Genomic DNA, 21150 nt, shown 5'->3' on the forward strand with positions numbered 1-21150 from the left:
GAGACCCAAGTACCCAGGAGGACCAGTCTCGCCTGTGTTCTTCCAGTCTGTCAAGCAAGGAGAACACACAGCTCCCAAACTGCCAACTAGAAATGACTCCGGTAAGCCTTCTCATGCAATTCTGCATTAAAGCAATTACAGATGCATGGGCAGCTCCCAAATGCTCAGGTCACCCAAAAGCAAACCAGAGTGAAATCAACTCTCAAAAGCTTGGTTTGCAGCACTGAGATGGTATGCTAGTGGACAGGAAGGCAAGGGCAGGGCTCCTGGTCTGGGCGGCTGGTGAAAAGCAGCTCACTTGCCGCGTGGGAAGGACACAGGGGTGCTGCCGTTTCTGGCAGCACTGGTGGCTCTGAGGCCTCCACCTGCTGGGTCACAGCGCTATTACCAATGCATGATGCATGAGGGAAAGCTGGAAGAGGAATGGAGGTGTCGGGAGCAAAATGGGAAATCGATACATATGCATTTCCAGTGACAAGAAAGTTCACAACTGTAATCCACCTCTACAACTCGCCTGTAAAGCACAGTTTAAACGTCCTGGCGGCCACTCTGCTCATCGCCCCAGCACCTCATGCCACAGCAAGTCCAGCCCATGCTTCCCTGCCCCCAGCCTCGGAGGCTGATCGCCACACTAAGAAGAGACTCGGGCCCTGGGCTCCTCAGCAACAGTGGAGGTGGCCCGGCAACTTCAGAGGGGCCAGGAAAACCTGGCAGCTTGCACCATGGTGGCTCACACAACCCAAAACACCACAAAAACAAGCTGGTGAAAAGTACTCTGAACTGGAAACTTTCTGCTATGCTGAACCAAAGCAAAAACAAACCACTACACTATGGGTCTAAATACAACAAAAGGACATAGCATTTTCTACAGCTTTTTTTTTTCTGCCAGTCCTGGGCCCTGAACTCAGGGCCTGAGCACTGTCCCTGGCTTCTCTTTGCTCAAGGCTAGCACTCTGCCACTTGAGCCACAGCGCCCCTTCTGGCCATTTTCTATATATGTGGTGCTGGGGAATCGAACCCAAGGCTTCATGTATACGAGGCGAGCTCTCTTGCCACTAGGCCATATTCCCAGCCCCAATATAGCATATTCTCCCAGGAGAAGCAATCACATACATCTAAATTAACAACTGGTCTTCAAAGTAAGATTTTTTTTTCTTAATTCTCAAAGCAGGTAAGGTAATAATTCTGAAAACCTACCGTTGACTCAACCCTGGATGTTGAATCAAATGCTTCAACCAGGTGTTTCTTATCACATCTCGAAGTTCGTGGTTATGGCGAGCTGACAACACACCAACAACTACATCATAGTGACTGGATTTCCACTGAGGCAATGAGGCCGACTGATCTACAAACAAGCAACAGTGTAGTTATATTTCAGGTAGGGTCTTATCTTTCCTGCCTAGCTGCCCTGAGCTGTTTATGCTGCTTTATCCCTGGGATGGAAGATATAACAGACTGTGCTCAGGTTTTTTTCACTGAGATGGGGGTCCCACTAGCTTTTCTGTCCAGACTATATTTTTTTAATGTTGGAGTACTGCAATTTATGCAGCCACTATTAAGCTGATAAGAGATGCCATGAACTCCAATTACTCTTGCATACACTGTCCCCCCTACCTGACCATGATCTGAGTAAGGCAGGGTCTACGGATATGCCTTCAAAACTATCTTTATTTTGCCAGTCCTGGGGCTTGAACTCAGGGCCTGAGCACTGTCCCTGAGCTTCTTTTGCTCAAGGCTAGCACTCCACCACTTGAGCCACAGAGCCACTTCTGGCTTTTTCTGTGTATGTGGTGCTGAAGAATGGAAACCCAGGGCTTCATGTATATGAGGCAAGCACTCTTGCCACTAGGCCATATTCCCAGCCCAGTGTTTTTATTTTTGTTGTCTGAGGTTTTTGTTTTCTTTTTGGTAGTATCAAGGGTTGGACTCAGAGCCTCACAGCTGGTATACTATCAACTTTTCACTTGAGGCTAGCAAAGTGAAGACATGCATTAATCTAGTCAACTGCAGTTGGAAGGATGAGGCTAAAGGGCCTCCACTGCTGAAATCTGAGTCTTTATTTTTGCCAGTTACTCTACAGACAATGAGACATTTCATACTATTATGGAAAATGAAAAGGAAGCAACACTTTTAGTTTAAAAAAAAATCACTTAACATGTCATGAATATAACTCATCTTTTTACTGTTAGGAGGTCTAATGGGCAGGACTACATTTTCATGCCTGAAACTTGCCCTTTGAAAGAAGAGGGACGGAGCTGGGAATATGGCCTAGTGGTAAAGTGCTCACCTCGTATACATGAAGCCCTGGGTTCGATTCCTCAGCACCACATATATAGAAAACGGCCAGAAGTGGTGCTGTGGCTCAAGAGGTAGAGTACTAGCCTTGAGCAAAAAGAAGCCAGGGATGGTGCTCAGGCCCTGCGTCCAAGGCCCAGGACTGGCAAAAAAAAAAAAAAAAAAAAAAGAAAGAAGCTGGACATCACAGTCCTGCTCCCACATTTCAGCACTAGTTTTTTTTTGCCAGTCCTGGGCCTTGAACTCAGGGCCTGAGCACCGTCCCTGGCTTCTTCCTGCTCAAGGCTAGCACTCTGCCACTTGAGCCACAGCGCCACTTCTGGCCGTTTTCCATATATGTGGTGCTGGGGAATCGAACCGAGAGCTCCATGTGTAGGAGGCAAGCACTCTTGCCACTAGGCCATATTCCCAGCCCTCAGCACTAGTTTTGAAGTCGAGCTGTACATTTATATGTGGCTCTGATGAGGTGTCCATCTCATCTTTCTCTAATGGTGGGAAATAATCCAAAATGCTTTCCAGAATAAATTATTGAAGACAGGCATCTTTACTACATTAAATGTAATGTTCTTAGATGCTACAAGTTGTAGATACTTAGTCTAAAATATAACAAGAACTTGTTGATAATGTCCAAAGGCCAAATTAAAACAAAAACCAGGGGGCAGATCCTATCAGGATAATTTTAGAAACATTACAGTAGAACAATTATAGGAGCATAGGAGCGTTTGAATACTTTACTTTCCACAATAACACACACAAACAACAGATAATAGACATCACTGCAGCTATAAGCTTATTGTAGATTAGTGGAGTTTAGATTCTGATCTTGGGGAATCGGTGATAAGCAGTTTAGTGAAGATGCTGGTTCATACATTAATGTTCCTAATTCATGGCCCAGAAACACATTTTCTCAGATTTATGACAGTACAAATCAAACTGTGCCTACTGCCAAAACAAGGTGTAAATGCCGCTCCATTTGGAATAGCTTCGAAATGCTTGTGTCAAACAGCCAGCCATAGGTCTCCTTCTACAGAAAAACCTCAACAGCTGTCTAGGCACACAAGCTCATGCTGTACTATCTCGGGAAGAAGTGACTTAAGTAAATCCTGTGCTCCTCAGTTTCTTAATCAGAAAACTGGCAGAAGAAGGCTTTAGATGCTCTATCTCATCTGTTCCAAAATGTTTTCTCAGAAGACTGTGAAAGGGCAAAAACGACATTTAATCCCCACGCCTCATTTATCAACACAAGGCTGCCATACAAAACCATTCCCAACAATGTTCCCCTGAGCGCCGAACAGTTAGCAATAGTTAGGAACGAACTTACGATGCTAGTCAAAGCAAATTTTTTAGAACAGAGTACATGGAACCTAATTTAACCTTTTCTTGATGACTCAAATCTCCAGAGAAATTCCCCAATCGAGTCTGTCCTCAGCACGAATTCCAGCTGCGGCTTTACTTCAAATAACTGACAGTACAACACTTTGACTGTTTCTAACTCTTCCATGTTACTGCTGAACAAGATTTTTCTAAAAACTGCTAAGTACATAAAGACAGTCACATGCACATGAAAATCCTAAGGCTTATGCTTGTACACTGGGAGTTGATCTCAGGGCCACACACTTGCTATGCAGGATCTGGACTACTGGAGCCAAGCCCCAGCCCTGCTTTTTGCTTTTAGTCTATTCCCTTGGTCCTAATCTATGTGTAAGCTGCTTGTGTTCACCTGCTTTACCTGCAAGCATTCCTGCAGAGGAGAACACTGGCAGATTTTGACCCTACAGTACGTCTACTTCCAGATGTTCTGAAATCACACTTAGAAAATAGGTCTCTCCTACCACCTATCCTCAACATAAACCAGTCCGACCAACTGCCCAGAAGGGCTTACACAGCATAAAATCCCACGTGGGTGCTTGTAAGACTGCTGCTCAAGTTCCCAGCAAGGTCTCTGCTATATGATCCAAGCACAGCGTACTTACTTTGATTGTGGGTCTAGAAATAGGGAAAGGAGGCAAACAAACAAAACAAACCTAAAACATAAACACCAGACAAAAGGATTCAAATGTAACTCACCAAAGAAGGCAGTCAACCACTTAGGAAAACATCTTCTCTAGAATTCAAGCTTGAATTTTAATATGCCAGCTTTGTCCTACATTCAAACTGGCAAATGTCTTTAAGTGTTAAGAATCAAATGTCAGTTACCTTAAGGAAACCCTCCCCATCCCTGCTGCTAGAAGGGAATCTGTGCAGTCCACCGTAGGACCACTGGCCATATAACACACATCAAACACCTTAGCATGGCAGAAGCTAAGCCCAGAAATTCCATGTCTAAGAACTTGCGCCAAAGCAGTAATCACTGGTATACTCTGAGAGCTCTGTTCAGCGCGCTTCAGAAAGGCACAATAAATGACTGGTTTTAGCTAGTCCCTTATGTTTTCAACATATCCTTAACTATCGTTCTACATCATAATAAGTAGCTTATAAGGTCATCCTGCAAACATGTAGAGCTCAGGAGAGCAAGAAGGAAGCAGCTTCCGCTGAGATGCTGGTACTTTCGTAAATTTTTAGCACTGCTTAGCTGTGGTTGTTCAGCTTGTGAAAATACATCAAGGTGTGCATAGGTGCAGGCATGAAAAGAACGTGATAGTTCAGTAATTTTCAAAATGTTAAATCAGGGCTGGGCATAAGGCCTAGTGGTAGAGTGCTTGCCTTGTATACATGAAGCCCAGGGTTCAATTCCCCAGCACCACATTTATAGAACACGGCCAGAAGTGGCGCTGTGGCTCAAGTGGCAGAGTGCTAGCCTTGAGCAAAAAGAAGCCAGGACAGTGCTCAGGCCCTGAGTCCAAGGCCCAGGACTGGCCAAAAAAAAAAAGGTTAAATCATTTTTCCTAGATACTCATTCTATGTATGCAAGAAATATATAAGAAAACAGTTTGGAAGTACAGAGAACTATTTTTTTAATTTCAAATTTTTCTACACAGCTTGTTTTACCTCTCAACCAAAAAATTTTTTCAAAAAGAAAAATAAAATTTAAAAAAAAGAAAAAATTTAGGTCCTGATGTCATCAAGGTAAAAGGCAGATGATTTCAGCAAAAGCTCACTCATACTCTCATCCTATTTCCAAGCATCTCCTTACAGAACCAGAAAGCCATGCAGACTCAAGCAAGAACTCCAGTGTCAGAAATAACAACCCCACTGCAAGCTCCCTGAGAGGAACAACTAAGTCTTTTGATGTGTCACAGCGGCTAAGAGTACAGAAAGTCTAAAGGAACTGGGTGTCAGTGGCCCATGCCTGTAATCCTAACCATGCAGGAGGATGAAATCAGAGGATCATGGTTCAAAGCCAGCCCAGGCAGCAAGGTCCATGAGACTCATCTCTAACCACTAAAAAGCTGGAAGTGGAGCTGTGGCTCATTGGCAGCAAAAACACTCACGTCTACAGTGCCCAGGACCCAAGTTAAAGCACCAGGACTAGCACTAAAAAAAAAATAAATAAATAAAAAAAGAGTAAGAGACATTGAGCTCAAAGCTGGTCATTACAATAAGCGCAAGAAGTCTTCCAACTCCATTCCCCCGTGCTCTAGGATGGCCTCAATCCCAAGCAGCAGAGATTCTGAGGGAAACACAGAAGCCCATCATGGATCCACTGATGAAGACAGTCCTAAGGGTACACAATCACACTGCTCTCTACAAGTTCCAGAGGGTTTTCTATGAACCGGGCACTGTTCTGGGTATTATATTACCCATATCTTCACAATAACCCTACGAGAAAATAATCAGATAAAGTACATACAGGAGACACTGGCATACAAATTCTAGGGGTCATCTTGGAAGAATCGGCCCTAGGAAAAATTGCAAAGTAAGTTAAGTTAGCCTGTGTCCTCCTGGCCCTACATCAAGTGCTCCAAGAACCGCTGGGTGGAAAGGGTCATCCCCGTGTAAACCTCGGCTTCCTTTTCAAACACTCTACACAGAGAAGCCTTTTTGGTCTGCACCAACTTTTCTATATTAAGTTAAAGTAACTCTGGGGTAAGGCAGTACCCCAAACCAGTATACTGTGCTCTTTCTATATCCCCTGGTTCAAAGGCTGCTCCTCCGTTTTCTACACTTGTCCCCCAAGGTGCTCTGGATCTCACAGAACCTTTCTCCCTTCTGGCTGCCCTCCCCACTCGGCTTCAGCCGCTTCAGGCTCGTCCCTAAATTGGTAAGGTTACTACTAACCCTGGGACTAAGATGACTCAGTCATTCCCCTGGCCCGGGCTCGGCTGACACCTCTCCGGGGTGGCTTTGTGTTTCCGGGCCCTACACTAATCACGGTCTCGGTGCGCTGCCGTCTTGGCTTCTACACGGGAACACCGGCAGCCACGTTCATCTCACTGCCGCCGAGCCCGAGGCGGCTCTCCGGAGTGTCCGCCGAGCCCACCGCCGGTCAGAGACCTCCTTACCACTCAGGGAAGGCCGGTCTCGCTTCCAACCAGTGCAGCCTGGACGCCATGGGACCCAAGAGGGGCAGACGGGCAGGAGGGAGAAGAAACCCGATCTTTAAGAAGCGCTCACGGGGGGAAGGCCGCGGGGCCGACTCGTGGACGTGCCCTCCCCCCGAGGCGTCGCCAGGCCGCGGGCCTCACGGCGGCCCCCCCCCGGGGGACAGTCCTCCCGTCACGAGGTTGGTGTCTGGTTCTCCAAGCGCCACCCGCGGGGAGGCCCTCTGGATCCAAGTGACCTATGACCTCTCACCGGCCCCGAGACCCCCGGCCCCCGCGCTCCCGGGCCGTCCGCGGGTCCCCCCCCCCCCGACCCAGCCGGGTCCCGACGCGAAGAGGAACCGGGGAGGAAGAAGGACGGACACACACGACGCGACACGACACACGACACGACAGACCCGCCGGGCCGGTCCAGCCGCCTGCGCGGGCCTCGGTCCCCCCCCCCGCCCCGCCCCGGGCAGCTCCGCCAGCGCACTCGGGGGGGGGGGGGGAAGGGGGAAGACGCACGTGCCACGCCGCGCTCACACCCGGCGCGGGGCCCCGCGAGGAGCGGCGGGACGAGCCCCCCCCCCCGCGGCGCGGCCCCCCCCCCGCGTCCTCGGGCCCCCGGGCCCCCCCCCGCCCCGCCCCCCCCCGCGTGCTCGGGCCCCCGGGCCCCCCCGCCCCGCCCCGCCCCGCCCCGCGGGCCTCACCTGCCGGGCCGGCCCCCGAGGCGCGGGCGGGCGGCGCGGAGCGCAGCCGCAGCCAGAGGTGCAGCGCGGCCCCGAGCACGCACGGGCACAGCAGCACCAGCCAGTTTCGCATTGGCCGCCCCCGCCGCTCGCCGCTCGCCGCCGGGAGCGAGGGGGAGGCGGGCGCCGCGCCCAGCGCCCTCCGCGGCTCCGGCCGGCGCCTCAGCTCCCTCGACCGCGGGCGGCGGCGGCGGCGGCTCTGCGGCCCGGCGGCCCCGAGGCCGAGGCCCCGCCCCCCGAGGGCCCGCCCGGGCTCGCCCCGCCCCCCCGGCCGCAGGCCCCGCCCCCGGCCGCAGGCCCCGCCCCGCCCCCGGCCGCAGGCCCCCGCCCCCCGGCCCTCGGCCGCCCGGGAGCTGCAGTCCCGCGCCGGGCCCAGGCGGGGGGCGCCCCCAGGAAACCGAGGGCCGAGAACCACAGCTCCCAGGCTGCCCTGCGCCTCGAGTCACGCGGCGGCCGCCGGGGCGAAGCGCGACGCACACACGGCGCGTGCGCCTCCCGCCGGCTCCGCCGCTCGCCGGGGTGGGGAGCAGGCGCACTCCTCGCCCCACGGCCCCCTCTCGGGGGGGGGGGGGGGAGGGGGGAGGCCGGCGCCGCGCGCCCACAGAGCATGCGCACTCCTCGTGCCGCCGCCCCCAAGGGTCAAAGCCGGTGCTGCGCTCTCGGAACAGGAGCCCTTTCCCCCTCCTCCTCGCCTCCAGGTCGGTCCGTTCACGTGGAGCCCGGCGGAGCGGGGGCCCCGGCCCGCCGGTGCCGCGCGGGGCGGGGCCGGAAGAAGCTCAGGCTGGGCCCCGGCCCCGGTCCGCAGTGGGCCACGTGAGCACGGGACCCACCCCCCAAGCCCCCAAGTGGGCCACGTGGGCACGGGACCCTCCACCCCCCCACGGTGGGCCACGTGGGCACGGGACCCTCCCCCCCAGTGGGCCACGTGGGCACGGGACCCTCCACCCCCAGTGGGCCACGTGGGCACGGGACCCTCCACCCCCAGTGGGCCACGTGGGCACGGGACCCTCCCCCACCCCCCCCAGTGGGTCACGTGGGCACGGGACCCACCCCCCACCCCCCAGTGGGTCACGTGGGCACGGGACCCCCCCAGTGGGTCACGTGGGCACGGGACCCCCCCCCAGTGGGCCACGTGGGCACGGGACCCTCCACCCCCCCACGGTGGCCCACGTGGGCACGGGGACCCACCCCCCCAGTGGGTCACGTGGGCACGGGACCCACCCCCCACCCCCCCAGTGGGTCACGTGGGCACGGGACCCCCCCCCCCAGTGGGCCACGTGGGCACGAGACTCACACACACACACACCCCACAGTGAACCATTCAGGCCCATTAACCACAAGCCGGAAGTGGAGCTGTGGCTCAAGTGGTGGGGCACCAGCCTTGAGTGGAAAAACTAAAGGGCCGTGCCCAGGCTCTGAGTTCAAGCCCCAAGACCTGCCTGACAAAGAACAGAAAGGAAAACTACAAACCAGACCTGAGGTCAAAGGGCACTGTGGACAGAGGACCGCTGGACTCCCCTCAAGCTTTCCAGCCCCCATGAGAACCATCACAGGAACTCGAGGTCCCCCACCAGAGGACTTCAAGGGGTCCCACGGAAAATGTTACCAGTTTGTTTTGTCACAACAGGATTAAAGGAGACAGAAATGGAGAAATTGGGAGCGACACGCGCATGTGTACACACATCTGTAAGATCTATTGTCCTATTGTCCTAGCTACCCATCCAGGGAGCATGCAGCTTGCTTGCTTGCTTGCTAGCTTGATGTACTGTTGCTACTGGTACTGGGGCTTGAACTCAGGGCCTCTCTCACTTTTTTACCCCAGGCTGGCACTCTACCACTTGTGCCACAGCTCCACTTCTGGCTGTTGCTGGTTTTCTGTCTGGCCTGGCTTTGAAACCACAATCCTCTTGAGTAGCCAGGATTACAGATGTAAGCCAGCAGTGCCCTGCTTGTACTAAAATCGTCTTCCCCCCATACTAGTACTGGAGCTTAAACTCAGGGCCTGGATTCTGTCCCTTCGCTTTTTTGCTCAAGGCTAGTGCTGTACCACTCGAGCCGCAACTCCGTTTCCAGCTTTGTGCTGCTTAACTGGAGAGTCACAGACTTTCATGCTGAGGCTTGGTTTCAAATTGGGATCCTCCTCTCTCAGCTTCCTGAGTGACTAGGATCACAAAGGCGTGAGCCACCAGAACCCAGCTTATGGTAAAATCTTCAACCCGAATCTTTAATGACCTCTTCCCACCTCCTCCAACGAAAAAGAGATCGTGAAAGGAAACGGTGTGTGCTCACTGTCTTGGTCTTGGGGTCAGGGAAGGGGAAGACGGGGCAGCGGGGTGGGCTCCCAGGTCAGGAGCCATGCCGGACACGGGAATATCAGATGCTGTGTGAAGAGCGCCAGTAACAACCATTGCATTCACCGTGCAAATTGGAGTTTTTGAGAGAAGAGACGAGCTGGAGATAAACTAAACGAGGCAGACAGACGCAAAGTCAAGTTCCCATGGAAATCATTCCTTTGTACATTTAGCTGGCTATTTTTTCCCCAGCAGTAGATGGGCAGTAAAATGCTTGCCTGGTTTTTTTCTTATTTAATTTGGTGAAAGAGATTGGATGACTAGTAAGACCGGCAAAAGTTAGTTAACCATCACCACGGGGGTAAGCTTCAAGTAAGTGATCTCAACTTGAATTTTACTCCAGAAAAATTAATATTGTACATTTGGGTTTTTTGTCCTGTTTTGGGGATTGAACGCAGGGCTTGGGAACATTTTTCTAAAAAGGAGAATGTTGGTTCTCAGAAATGTGTGTGTGTGTGTGTGTGTGTGTGTGTGTGTTGCTTATAGTATATTTTCCTAGTCATTCTCCCCTCTTAAAAATGCAAGTCAGCAGGGCCTGGGAGAGAAGGAAATGTACTCATTACCTGACTCATAGAATTGTAACCTCTCTGTACCTCACCTCCGTCATAACAATAAAGTATTTTTAGTGTAAAAGTATAAAAAAATAAAAATGCAAATCAGGCTGGTCACAGGTGAACAACACTCAAGCCCTAAGTCTAGCCTTAGGACTGGCACGCACACGTGCACACACACACACTCACACCTTACTGTTCCTTTTTAAGGTATCACCTGTAACCTCTTCCTAAGTGACCTTCATAAGTACACACCTCACACTCGGGAGCGATTCGGGGGTGACGGCCCCTCCGGGCCTCTGAAATTCTCCTCTTGGTCTTTACTCTTCCTATACCTTGCGACGGTGTTAAGCATCTTGTTTTTAGGAGATAAAAGAAGAGGCACAAGTTTTCTTCCACACTCCGTCTTTAGGTTACAAATCAACATCAGGCTTATGTTTGTCCAAACACATCATTAAAATGACTTCAAAGCTTTGAAGTGAAAAATGTGGACCGGAGTCTTGTGCTGAACTGCAGAGCAAATTAATTTCAAGTGCTGGCAGAGAAGATGGGGCCAGATCTCCGAGATGATGTTATATTCATTCGGCGAGAACATCAGAGGCTTTGCGAGTCAGAGGACGGGAAGACGGTTTGATGTTGGAAGATCAAAAGCCACTCCTGCGCTGCATTACGCAGGGCATTTGGGCACCCCACTGGGCGTCCTGAGTGGGGTGTCCCCGTTCGCTGCCAGGACCAGATCCGCCCAGGCGACGCCCCCAGCCGCTCTTTCCTCTGATACTCGCCATGGGGCAACTGTGTCTCCCTTCACCAACGGAGCGGATGCCGGGAGGAAACCTCTACGGAAAACAGATACCACGGAGGTGAACGACATGGATTCCCATGTCAGGCTTTCTAGGTTCAGATCCCAGCCCCGCCATCGCCTGGTTGTGTGGCCGGGACACAGGAGCCTTGATGGCCACCCAGGGGAGCTGCTCACACGTTCCGGAAGCTTGCACGCCCGACTGTGTCACACGGGAGAGCTTGAGCCTTGGTGGGAGGATTTACACTGTGGATACTGGCAAGGAACCCACGTCCCGGCGCCCGCCCGTCCCGGGAAGCACCTCCGCCTGTGCGCCCCCCAACACTGAACACGGGGGTCAGCGCTCTCGGGACGCGCCCCCCCCACCCCGCCCCCGCGCGGGCCTTCTGGGCCACGCCAGCCAGAAGCCACCAAAACAACACACGCGCTACGAGCAGAGCTCTTCCAAGTGCCCGAGTGGTGAGAGGGAAGTCAGCCATTGAAATTCCTTCTCTTCTTTTTCCAAGGAAGGCAGAAGCTGTAAAGATGATTTATAACAGCGTTTGGTGTTTCAGTAAACAAATACGCTCTGAAAAATGTAAATAGTTATGTTGAAGTAAAATGTGCCAAAAATTCACATTAATATATGCAAGTTATTAACGCTCGCGAGCCAATAAGCTCTTGGGAACAGATTGCTGCTATCTGGCTGCTAAAAATAGATTTTAAATGTCTGGCTCATGAGCTAATGAATCGTGTGCACTTTAACATACACGTAACCGTAAATACAATGAAACATTTAGGTATGAACGTGCGGGCTTGGTTGGAAATGGAGCGGAGGGTCACTCCGTGGCCGGGGCCCGTCACCCTCCGAAGGCCTGAGGCCGCAGAGCTGCAAACAAGTCCGTCCCAGCTCAGCTACCGCCCATGGCCTCCCGTCATATCCACTGTCATACTTAGGTCATGTCACGTGATATCAGGACAGACGGGCTCCCCCCACACCCCAGGGCCCTGGGAGGGGGTGGCTGACGATCCCGTTTCCCCATGAGGCTGTGGGCTGTGAATCAAAGGCAAGATGACCACGCTGCTCCGTGATCACCCCGGGACGCAGCAAGCGGCCCCTTGAGAAGGGGGGTGGTTAAGGCCCCGCGGAGCCCAGAGGAAGGAGACAGCCCTCAAGAAACCAACACCGGCTTGGAAGCCAGGGCCGACGGCTGTCCCTGTCACCCACAAATCCCAGGGCCTGATGTGTGCCAAGTCCTCCTCACGGAGTCGCCCATTGGAGTGCTCCCCGCCATCATCTGGGGGCTTGCGAGCACTTGGTAACCTCAAAATGTCAGACACACTTGGGAAATGCCCTCTAATAACAGAAGCCACCATCGCTGTCATGTCACATGACATCGAAAGGTGGGCAAAGAGCCCGAAAAGGAAAATACAAGTGACAGCGGGACTCGTGGTTGCTGGCCACAAACCTTACTTTTTTATTGAAGTAAAACACGTACAGAAAAGCACCCGAATCAAAGGTGGGAGATTGCTCACAAAACGAACATACGCCGGTGACAGGCAACCAGATCCAGAGACAGAACATTCCGGAAGCTCCCGTGGCCCTCTTCCCTCCAGGAGTAGCCAGTGCCCCCACAGGGAACAGCCCGGTGCTGTATACAGATGGAATCACGCGTGTGCACTGGCCTCCTGTGACTTCCGCCAGCATTGTGGGAGAGGGTGGAGCTTCGGGACAACATCCCCCTCCGCCCCCCCCACGAGGAGGACCTGCGGTGTCTACCCGCCCCACACCCGGCCCTCGGGGAGCGCTCGGCCTGAGGGCGGGCCGGGGACAGAGTTTCCATCCACAGCCCAGTGCGTTTCTTCAGATGCCTGTGGGGGCCACCCCCAGCGGACTGCTAGCTCATGTCGTAGACACCCCAGCTATTTACATCAGGCTTTTTCGTGGAAGAATGGGGTTCGCTGAATGGAGTATGAGGTTCAAAGAAGCCACGGGAAGCTACACGGAGATGCAGGGAGGCTGGGTGGGGCCGGGAGAGAGCGGGGAAGTCCTTCCCAGGTCCCTGGGCCCATCCCTTCTGGGTGCCAGCCCCAGACACCTGCCCTGCAGGAAGAGGGGGCCCTGGAGCCCCGACCATGTCTTGGCTGGTATGGAGCTCGAAGAAGGGGGTGCCTGGGAGGACAGGAGGGAGCCCCTCCCCCTCCCCAGGGGAGGCGGGTCCTGCCTTCGGCCCCAGCTCCTGTAAAAGGGGCGGCCACCCCTGAGGAAGGGAGGCCATGCTGAGCGGCAGGCCCGCACCGCACCCCACGCACAGCCCGAAGGGGGCGGCAGGCAGGACTTCACTCAGCCCCTGCCTTCAAGCTGGGAACTGAGGTCAGGGACAGTCCGAAGGGAAGGCCCACGAGCCAAGTGCTCAGGGTGGTAAGGACGAGGCGCTGTGGAAGGTCAGCAGACCCCCTCCCAGGACAGCGAGAAGCGGAGGAACACGGAGGGGCCTGCGGGGTTAAAAATGGAGAGCAAGCTGGGGGGAAGATTCCGCACGTCTTCCTCTCGGCCTGCCCCTCGCTGCGCTCCACAGCGTCCCCGCGGGCCGGCCGGGCTTCCCCTGGGCGTCCTGCTGACCGAGGCCGGGGCAGGGTCTCCGGCCCCCCCGAGGCCCCTGACAACACCGCCAACCGCCAGGAGGCTTTAAGAAAACCACGACGGGCCAGGTGCCGCCGGCTCACCTGTAACCCCGGCGACTCGGGAGGCTGAGAACTGAGGGGCACAGCTCAAAGCCAGCCCGAGGGGGAAAGTCCGTGAGACTCTCGTCTCCAATAAACTACTGTGGCTCAAGAGGCAGAGCGCTAGCGCTGAGCACAGAGAGGCTCGGGGACGGAGCCCAGGCCCGGGGTCCAAGCCCCGGGACCAGCAGAGGAGGAGGAGGAGGAGGAGGAGGATGAAAATAATAAACCAAGAATGGGGCTGGCAGGAGCAGCAGGGAGTAGCGAGTCCCGAGGCGATCTCTGCAGGAATCCGTGTCCACCCCAGGGAGCCAGCGTGTGAAGCCACTCACCGCCGCGACATCACGGCTTGGCATGGAGCGTGCCTTTGGGAGGATAATCCGAGCTTTCCCCCGACCTCCCTCCCCGACACCCATGGCAGGAGGGTTACGTACCTCTGCCCCCATTCTCCGGGCGGGGGCACCCCCGGGCACACGGAGGCTCCCCGCTTCTGCCAGGGCCAGGGAGCGGCCCGGGCCCGGGTGAGCGGCCACACCTGCCGCCTGGGGGGCCGCTAGGGTCCCCATGGGGAGTGGGCGCGGCCGCCGGCAGGCGGGAGCCGGGCGGGGGTCAGGGCTCAGGGGCCCCAGGAGGAAGCCCCCCCCATCCCGGCCTCCCCGTCTGCCACCCCCGGGAAGGAAGCAGACTCCTCTCTGCCGCGTGCTTACTGTCGGGGGACCGAACACGTGAACCCATCCGCGCTCAGTGGAGCGGGGCGCAGCCAGCCATCCTGGCACCCCAGTGGCAACGGCATTGGGGCTCAGGGCCGCACCCCCAATGCGCCCCCGTGGCGGGAGCCGAGGAGAGGGGACAGGGAGGGGGCGGCGTTCGGGGAGGAGGGACGCGATGGCCCTGCCGGTGGGACGGGGACGTGTCACCGGTGTGTGGGAGCACCCACGGCCCCAGGGTCCCCACACACCCAGCAGAGCCGGGGGACGGGGGCCCCCACGCCCCGCGCCCCCGCTTCCTCCCCCACAGGCTGCTGGGGAAGGCAGGCAGCAGCACCTGCGGAACCTTCTAGGCCCCCCTGCTCCGGTGGCGCAGGGAGGACCCTGGCCGAGCGCTATGAACCGGACGTGCAGGCGCTGGGGCCAGACGTTTGCAAGGCGCAGACCCTCAGCCCACGCTGCCTCGCGCGGCCCGCGGGCCACGTGGCTGCCAGGCGCTCTGTCCTCCTCGCTCGTCATGAATGTAAAAGGGGGAAGAAAGCGGGAAGACGCTGGATGTCGCAGAGACAGCACGGGGCCCCGAGACGAGCCCCGGCGGGGCGGGTGGGCAGGGCGGGCAGGCCGGGAGGCTGGGGAGGGCGGGCTGGGGAGGGCAGGCTGGGGAGGGCGGGCAGGCCGGGCAGGGTGGCAGGTGGCGCTCGCCGGCTAGGCTAGGGGCATGCAGGCGGCGGGCGGCTTCTCCCGGGCGTTAGAGAATGGTGCAGAAGAACTTCTTCTCCCGGAACGGGTTTTCCGAGGCGGGCACGGGGGTGAGGAGCGGGTCCTCCCGCAGGTGGGACTCGCAGTAGGCCAGGAGGTCGGCGGCTGCCTGGGAGACCTGCGGGGGGGGGGGGGGGGACACAGCAGGGACCGCGTGACACAGGGCCGCTGCCCGGTCAACCCCACAACTGCAGCCCCCCAGACGGTCACGGAGCTGCGCGGGCGGAGTACTAGGATGGGGGGGCAGCCCCGCGTTGTAGCACCCCAGCGACGGCGCTGGCAGGTCCCGTCTCGGGATTTCCCTGCCACCGCCCAAAGCTGAGAGTCCTCGACGCCCTCTTCTCTCCAGGAGCAGCGTGGTGGACGGGCGCCCGGCTCCCAGCCTGGGCCACGCCAGCGCTGCGCCCCCTTCCACGTGGTGCCTAGCGGGGCTCGGGACGCACGAACGCCGGGGCTGGCTGTCCGCAGGGAGCCCCCCAAAGGCATTTAATGGGGGTATCCCCCCCCCCGTCCCCCGCCCTCTTGAGCAGGTCCAGCGCCGGCTACAGGGACTGGGTGGAGGGGACCGATGATCACCCGTGACCGCCCCTCAGCCCTGCGGTGCCCTCCGGCCTTCCAACCTCAGAACCCAGGCAACACCCCCGCTTTCCCTGGTGAACCGCCCTGGTGCCCTGCGCCGCCCGGGGCCGCGGCTCCCGCCCGCGACCTCAGTGCTCGGAGCTGGGCGCGAGGGACCCCACTGGAGCCCCGCGTCCTGAGCCCCCACCGCGAGCCCCGCGCCCCGAGCCCCGCGCCCCCGAGCCCCGCGTCCTGAGCCCCGCGCCCTGAGCCCCACCGCGAGCCCCGCGTCCTGAGCCCCACCGCGAGCCCCGCGCCTGAGCCCCGCGCCCTGAGCCCCCGCGTCCCGAGCCCCACCGCGAGCCCTGCGCCCTGAGCCCCGCGTCCTGAGCCCCGCGTCCTGAGCCCCGCGCCCTGAGCCCCGCGTCCTGAGCCCCACCGCGAGCCCCGCGTCCTGAGCCCCACCGCGAGCCCCGCGTCCCTGAGCCCCGCGCCCTGAGCCCCGCGTCCTGAGCCCCACCGCGAGCCCCGCGCCCTGAGCCCCGCGTCCTGAGCCCCGCGTCCTGAGCCCCGCGTCCTGAGCCCCGCGCCCTGAGCCCCCGCGTCCTGAGCCCCCACCGCGAGCCCCGCGTCCTGAGCCCCACCGCGAGCCCCGCGTCCTGAGCCCCGCGCCCTGAGCCCCGCGTCCCTGAGCCCCACCGCGAGCCCCCGCGCCCTGAGCCCCGCGTCCTGAGCCCCGCGTCCTGAGCCCCGCGCCCTGAGCCCCGCGCCCAGAGCCCCGCGTCCCGAGCCCCACCCGCGAGCCCCGCGCCCTGAGCCCCGCGTCCTGAGCCCCACCGCGAGCCCGGCGCCCTGAGCCCCGCGTCCTGAGCCCCACCGCGAGCCCCACCGCGAGCCCCACCGCGAGCCCCCACCGCGAGCCCGGCGCACACCTGCAATCCCCGGGTCGGCCCGGGCAGGAAGCCTAGGCGCCAACAGCCGCCCCGCAAGCCGGAAGTGGCTCACGCGAGGGAGGCTCGCCTTGAGCGCGGGGAGCTCGGACGGCGGCGCCCAGGCCCGGGGGGTCAAGCCCCAGGACTGGCGAGAGAAAAAGAAATGAAAAGGGTGGGGAGGGGGATGCCTGGGGAGGTGCCTGGGGGGCGGGGGGCCTGGGGAGGGGGGTGCCTGGGGGCGTGCCTGGGGAGAGGGGGTGCCTGGGGGGCAGGGGTGCCTGGGGAGGGGGGTGCCTGGGGGGGTGCCTGGGGAGGGGGGGTGCCTGGGGAGGGGGTGCCTGGGGAGGGGGGTGCCTGGGGAGGGGGTGCCTGGGGGGGGGCGGTGCCTGGGAAGGGGGTGCCTGGGGAGGGGGGTGCCTGGGGAGGGGGGGGTGCCTGGGGAGGGGGTGCCTGGGGAGGGGGGTGCCTGGGGGGCGGTGCCTGGGGGGCGGTGCCTGGGAAGGGGGGTGCCTGGGAGGGTGGCCTGGGGAGGGGGTGCCTGGGGAGGGGGTCAGCTCAGGTGTCAGGTGGCAGACCGCCTGCCTAGCTAGCAACAGGGTGCTGAGGTTAAAGCCCCGTGCGGCCTCCACACAGGAGGTGTGAGTGTGAGTGTGTGTTTGTGTGCACACGTATGTGGCTGCAGACACCACCAGCTCGTACTCTACACCTGCCAGCTCTGAAACAGGAACCCGAATCACTTCAGAGACACGTGGTTCCTGCGGCCTTCCGGGAGGCCTCACGTGGTGATATGGAATCCCTGAGTCCCCCTCCCTCCCCCCTCCCTCCCCAACATGGGACCCCTGAGCCCCCCTCCCCAGCATGGGACCCCCTGAGCCCCCCTTCCTTCCCCCTCCCTCTCCCCTCCCTCCCCCCCTCCCTCTCCCCTCCCTCCCCCCTCCTTCCCCAGCATGGGACCCCTGAGCCCCCCTCCCTCCCTCCCTCCCCAGCATGGGACCCCCTGAGCCCCCCTCCACAGCATGGGACCCCCCTGAGCCCCCCTCCCTCCCTCCCAGCATGGGACCCCCTGAGCCCCCCTCCCCCTCAGCATGGGACCCCCTGAGCCCCCCTCCCCCTCAGCGTGGGACCCCTGAGCCCCCCTCCCCTCCCTCCCTCCCAGCATGGGACCCCCTGAGCCCCCCCTCCCTCCCTCCCTCCCAGCATGGGACCCCTGAGCCCCCCTCCCTCCTCCCTCCCCAGCATGGGACCCCTGAGCCCCCCTCCCCCTCAGCGTGGGACCCCCCTGAGCCTCCCTCCCCAGCATGGGACCCCTGAGCCCCCCCTCCCTCTCCCCCTCCCCAGCATGGGACCCCTGAGCCCCCCTCCCTCCCCCCCTCCCCAGCATGGGACCCCCTGAGCCCCCCTCCCTCCCTCCCCAGCATGGGACCCCTGAGCCCCCCTCCCCCTCAGCGTGGGACCCCTGAGCCCCCCTCCCTCCCTCCCTCCCCAGCATGGGACCCCTGAGCCCCCCTCCCTCCCCCCTCCCCTCCCCAGCATGGGACCCCTGAGTCCCCCTCCCTCCCCCCTCCCCCTCAGCGTGGGACCCCCTGAGCCCCCTCCCTCCCTCCCTCCCCAGCATGGGACCCCTGAGCCCCCCCCCCAGGATCCGCGCGGGGGTGAGGAGCAGCAGATGTTTAGAACCCGAAGCTGGGGGACAACTGTGGAATTTTACCAGCTCACGGGGGGCGAGGGAGGTCGTGACAGCCGCCCAAGCTAGCGCCTCGCTCGCTGTGGTACTGTGGTAATTACGAGCTTGGCGACAGGCAGAGGCCGCAATTACTGTAGTCACGCTCCTGACAGGCCGCTGACACCCCTGCACTTATCCGGGCAGCTGAGGGCGGGAGCCGCACCCCCTTCTCCCCGGTCCCCGCCTGCACCACAGCCCTTCCCAGAACCAGAAGCTTCTCCCTGGAGTTGCCTGCCCCCCCCCACCTCCCAAAGCGGGCCTGGAGGGGGCGCGGGGGCTGCCGGCCAACCGCAGCTGAAGACCCGGCGTCCTCAGCCTGCGGGCCCCTCCTGTCTGAGCGGCCCCCACAGCCCTCCCTCAGCCCCTTTAGCCGGGTGACCCCCCCCACGGCGGATCCTGACCCACGCCTCGGCAACGCGCTTGCAGAACGTCCACCGCACGGGTCACCCCTGGGGGTTCCAACGGCGAGCGGCACCCCGGAGCCGGGCACGGGTCACCCCTGGGGGTTCCAACGGCGAGCGGCACCCCGGAGCCGGGCGCGGGTCACCCCTGGGGGTTCCAACGGCGAGCGGCACCCCGAGCGGGCGCGGTGGCCCGAGCGGTGACCCCGGCTCTGGAATCGAAGGCAGGAGGATGCCCAGTGTGAAGCCAGCCCGGCCACGCGGTGAACACTGTCGCCCCGCGCAGAGCAAATTCCGCACACGCGAGGACACGGGGCAGGCGCCGGGCACGCCCAGCGAGCGCGCTTTCCCACGGCGAGGGGAATGAATGGGGACCCCCCCCCCCATGCCACACGCGAGTGCGAGCGTGTCCACCCACGGCCGCGGCCCCCACCTGCAGCGTGCGGCCGGAGGTGCACAGGCCACTGCACGCGCGCGTGTCCCTGCACACACACACACACACACACACCCAGGGGCGGGGACTACGATTCACCTGCCTGCTTTCTGGGGGACAGGAAGGATGCCCTGCTCCTGAGCTCCGCAGCCCAGGGAGGGAAGGGGACCCCCCACCCCGGGGAACGGAAGCCAGCGTGGCTCTGCACGGGGTCGGCCCATGGCCACTGCTGCAAGCGACGGTGTGTGTGTGTGTGTGTGTGTGTGTGTGACACGCACACCCCCCTCTCCCGCTCCTTCTCTCCTGCCGGGTGTCATCCTCTGCACGGCCCACCAGACATCAGCCCCCACCCCCACCGTGCCCCAGGAGCCCACGGGGGGGGGCCTGAGCCTCGCTCTTCTTCCCACCCCACCACCCGCGTTCCACTTCAGAATGTTCTAGTTTGGCCTCATAACCGTCTGTGTTTTATCTTTGGGGGAAGAAAAGAAAAACCCAAAACGCACAGAACACACGTTTTGCTGCTTCAGAGAAACGCGCGGCCTGTGGGGCCGACAGAGGAAGAATCGGGGCGCCGAAGCCCCGGCGTGAGTTGGAGCCGCGTCTGCTGGGGGGGCTCCCCAGACACACGGGGCTCCGGGTCCAGTGCTCCCTGGGAATTAGCTCCTGGACACAGGCCTTCTTGCTGAAGGAAACCCTGTGGCGTCCTCCTGTAAGCTTCTCTCCCCGGCTGCCCGTTCTCGCCGCCGCCCAGGCGGGACGCGGCCATCTCCCAAGCGCTGTCATCCCCGCTGTCCCCTTCTCCTCTCGCTCACTGTGCGCCTCTGGCCCGTCCGCCCTGCAGCACGTGTGTTACACACGGTGCTCCTCGGCGGTGCTCCCCCCCTCACCTGCCTCCCTTTGCCTTTTACTTCCCTACAACTCATTCACTCCATCTCCCCTTTAGCCCCGGTGGCCTAGATTTAGTCTGCTGTGTCTGTGACCTCAGCCGCTCGGGGAGCTGAGGTCGGGAGGATTGTCGTTCAAGACCAGCCCCGACATCTAGGCAAGACCTCTTCTCGAAGGAGACCGGGCAGGCTGCAGTGGCACGCTCCTGCCGTCCCAGCAACGTGGGTAGCAGGGCTGAGATTGGGAGGATCGCGGTTCTAAGTCAGCCTAGACGAAAAGCACGAGGCCCCACGGAAGGAGCTGGACACGGGGGGGGGGGGGGGGGGGGGGGCACGTGCCTGCCATCTCCGCCACAAGGGAGCGAGCACAGCAGGCAAGTCGGGGCCAGGGGTGGGGCTGGGCAAAAGCGGAAGCTTATCTCAAAAATAACCAGGGCAGGACAGGGCTCCTGCCATCAAAGGTGACTTGGATTTTCTGGACGTTTTCCTATGTGAACGCTTGGTTTTTTTGTTTCAGGATGTTTACATGTCTATTTTTGTTTATTTTCTTTAAAAAGCGGCATCTGTCACTCAGCTCTCCCGTGGGCGGGGGGGGGGGGCAGCATCAGCAGATTTTCTTTCCTTGTCTATGAAAGCCCTGGGGGGGAGGAGTGGGGGAGGTCTGGGGTGGAGCCCCAGGCGCCTGGCAAGTCCCCTCCGGCGAGGCGCGGTGCTCTTGCCAACAGCACACCCATCCCCAGGGTGGCAATTCTCGTAGGGCTCCGGAGAAAGCAGGGGCCCCTGGGAAAGCCAGGGGTGCCTGGGTGGGGGCCTCTGCTAGTGCCTGAACTGGCATGGGGCAG

The 21150-nt window shown here is 59.7% G+C and overlaps 2 protein-coding genes and 1 non-coding gene across 5 annotated transcripts in view; all 3 read right to left on the reverse strand.

The window, feature by feature from the left end:
* Positions 1 to 7695, reverse strand: part of B3galnt2 (beta-1,3-N-acetylgalactosaminyltransferase 2) — a 50127-nt gene extending 42432 nt beyond the window's left edge. For all 3 annotated transcript variants that reach the window (XM_048367718.1, XM_048367719.1, XM_048367717.1), the window contains exons 1-2: positions 7469 to 7695; positions 1198 to 1345 (exon numbers count right to left, since the gene is read on the reverse strand). In XM_048367718.1, coding sequence (XP_048223675.1) covers positions 1198 to 1345; positions 7469 to 7580 — 260 coding nt within the window. In that variant the 5' untranslated portion in view covers positions 7581 to 7695. The remainder of the gene's footprint in view (positions 1 to 1197; positions 1346 to 7468) is intronic.
* Positions 1522 to 1655, reverse strand: LOC125367378. The gene has a single exon (XR_007214071.1). It is a non-coding gene; the product is annotated as a small nucleolar RNA SNORA58 (small nucleolar RNA).
* A 7632-nt stretch (positions 7696 to 15327) lies between the features above and the next one.
* The window catches only part of Gng4 (G protein subunit gamma 4), a 9109-nt gene continuing 3286 nt past the window's right edge, over positions 15328 to 21150 (reverse strand). Inside the window, exon 2 of the mRNA XM_048367802.1 lies at positions 15328 to 15495. Coding sequence (XP_048223759.1) covers positions 15367 to 15495 — 129 coding nt within the window. The 3' untranslated portion in view covers positions 15328 to 15366. The remainder of the gene's footprint in view (positions 15496 to 21150) is intronic.

The sequence above is a fragment of the Perognathus longimembris genome, chromosome 18 (assembly GCF_023159225.1).
Source record: "Perognathus longimembris pacificus isolate PPM17 chromosome 18, ASM2315922v1, whole genome shotgun sequence".
Lineage (NCBI taxonomy): Eukaryota > Metazoa > Chordata > Mammalia > Rodentia > Heteromyidae > Perognathus > Perognathus longimembris.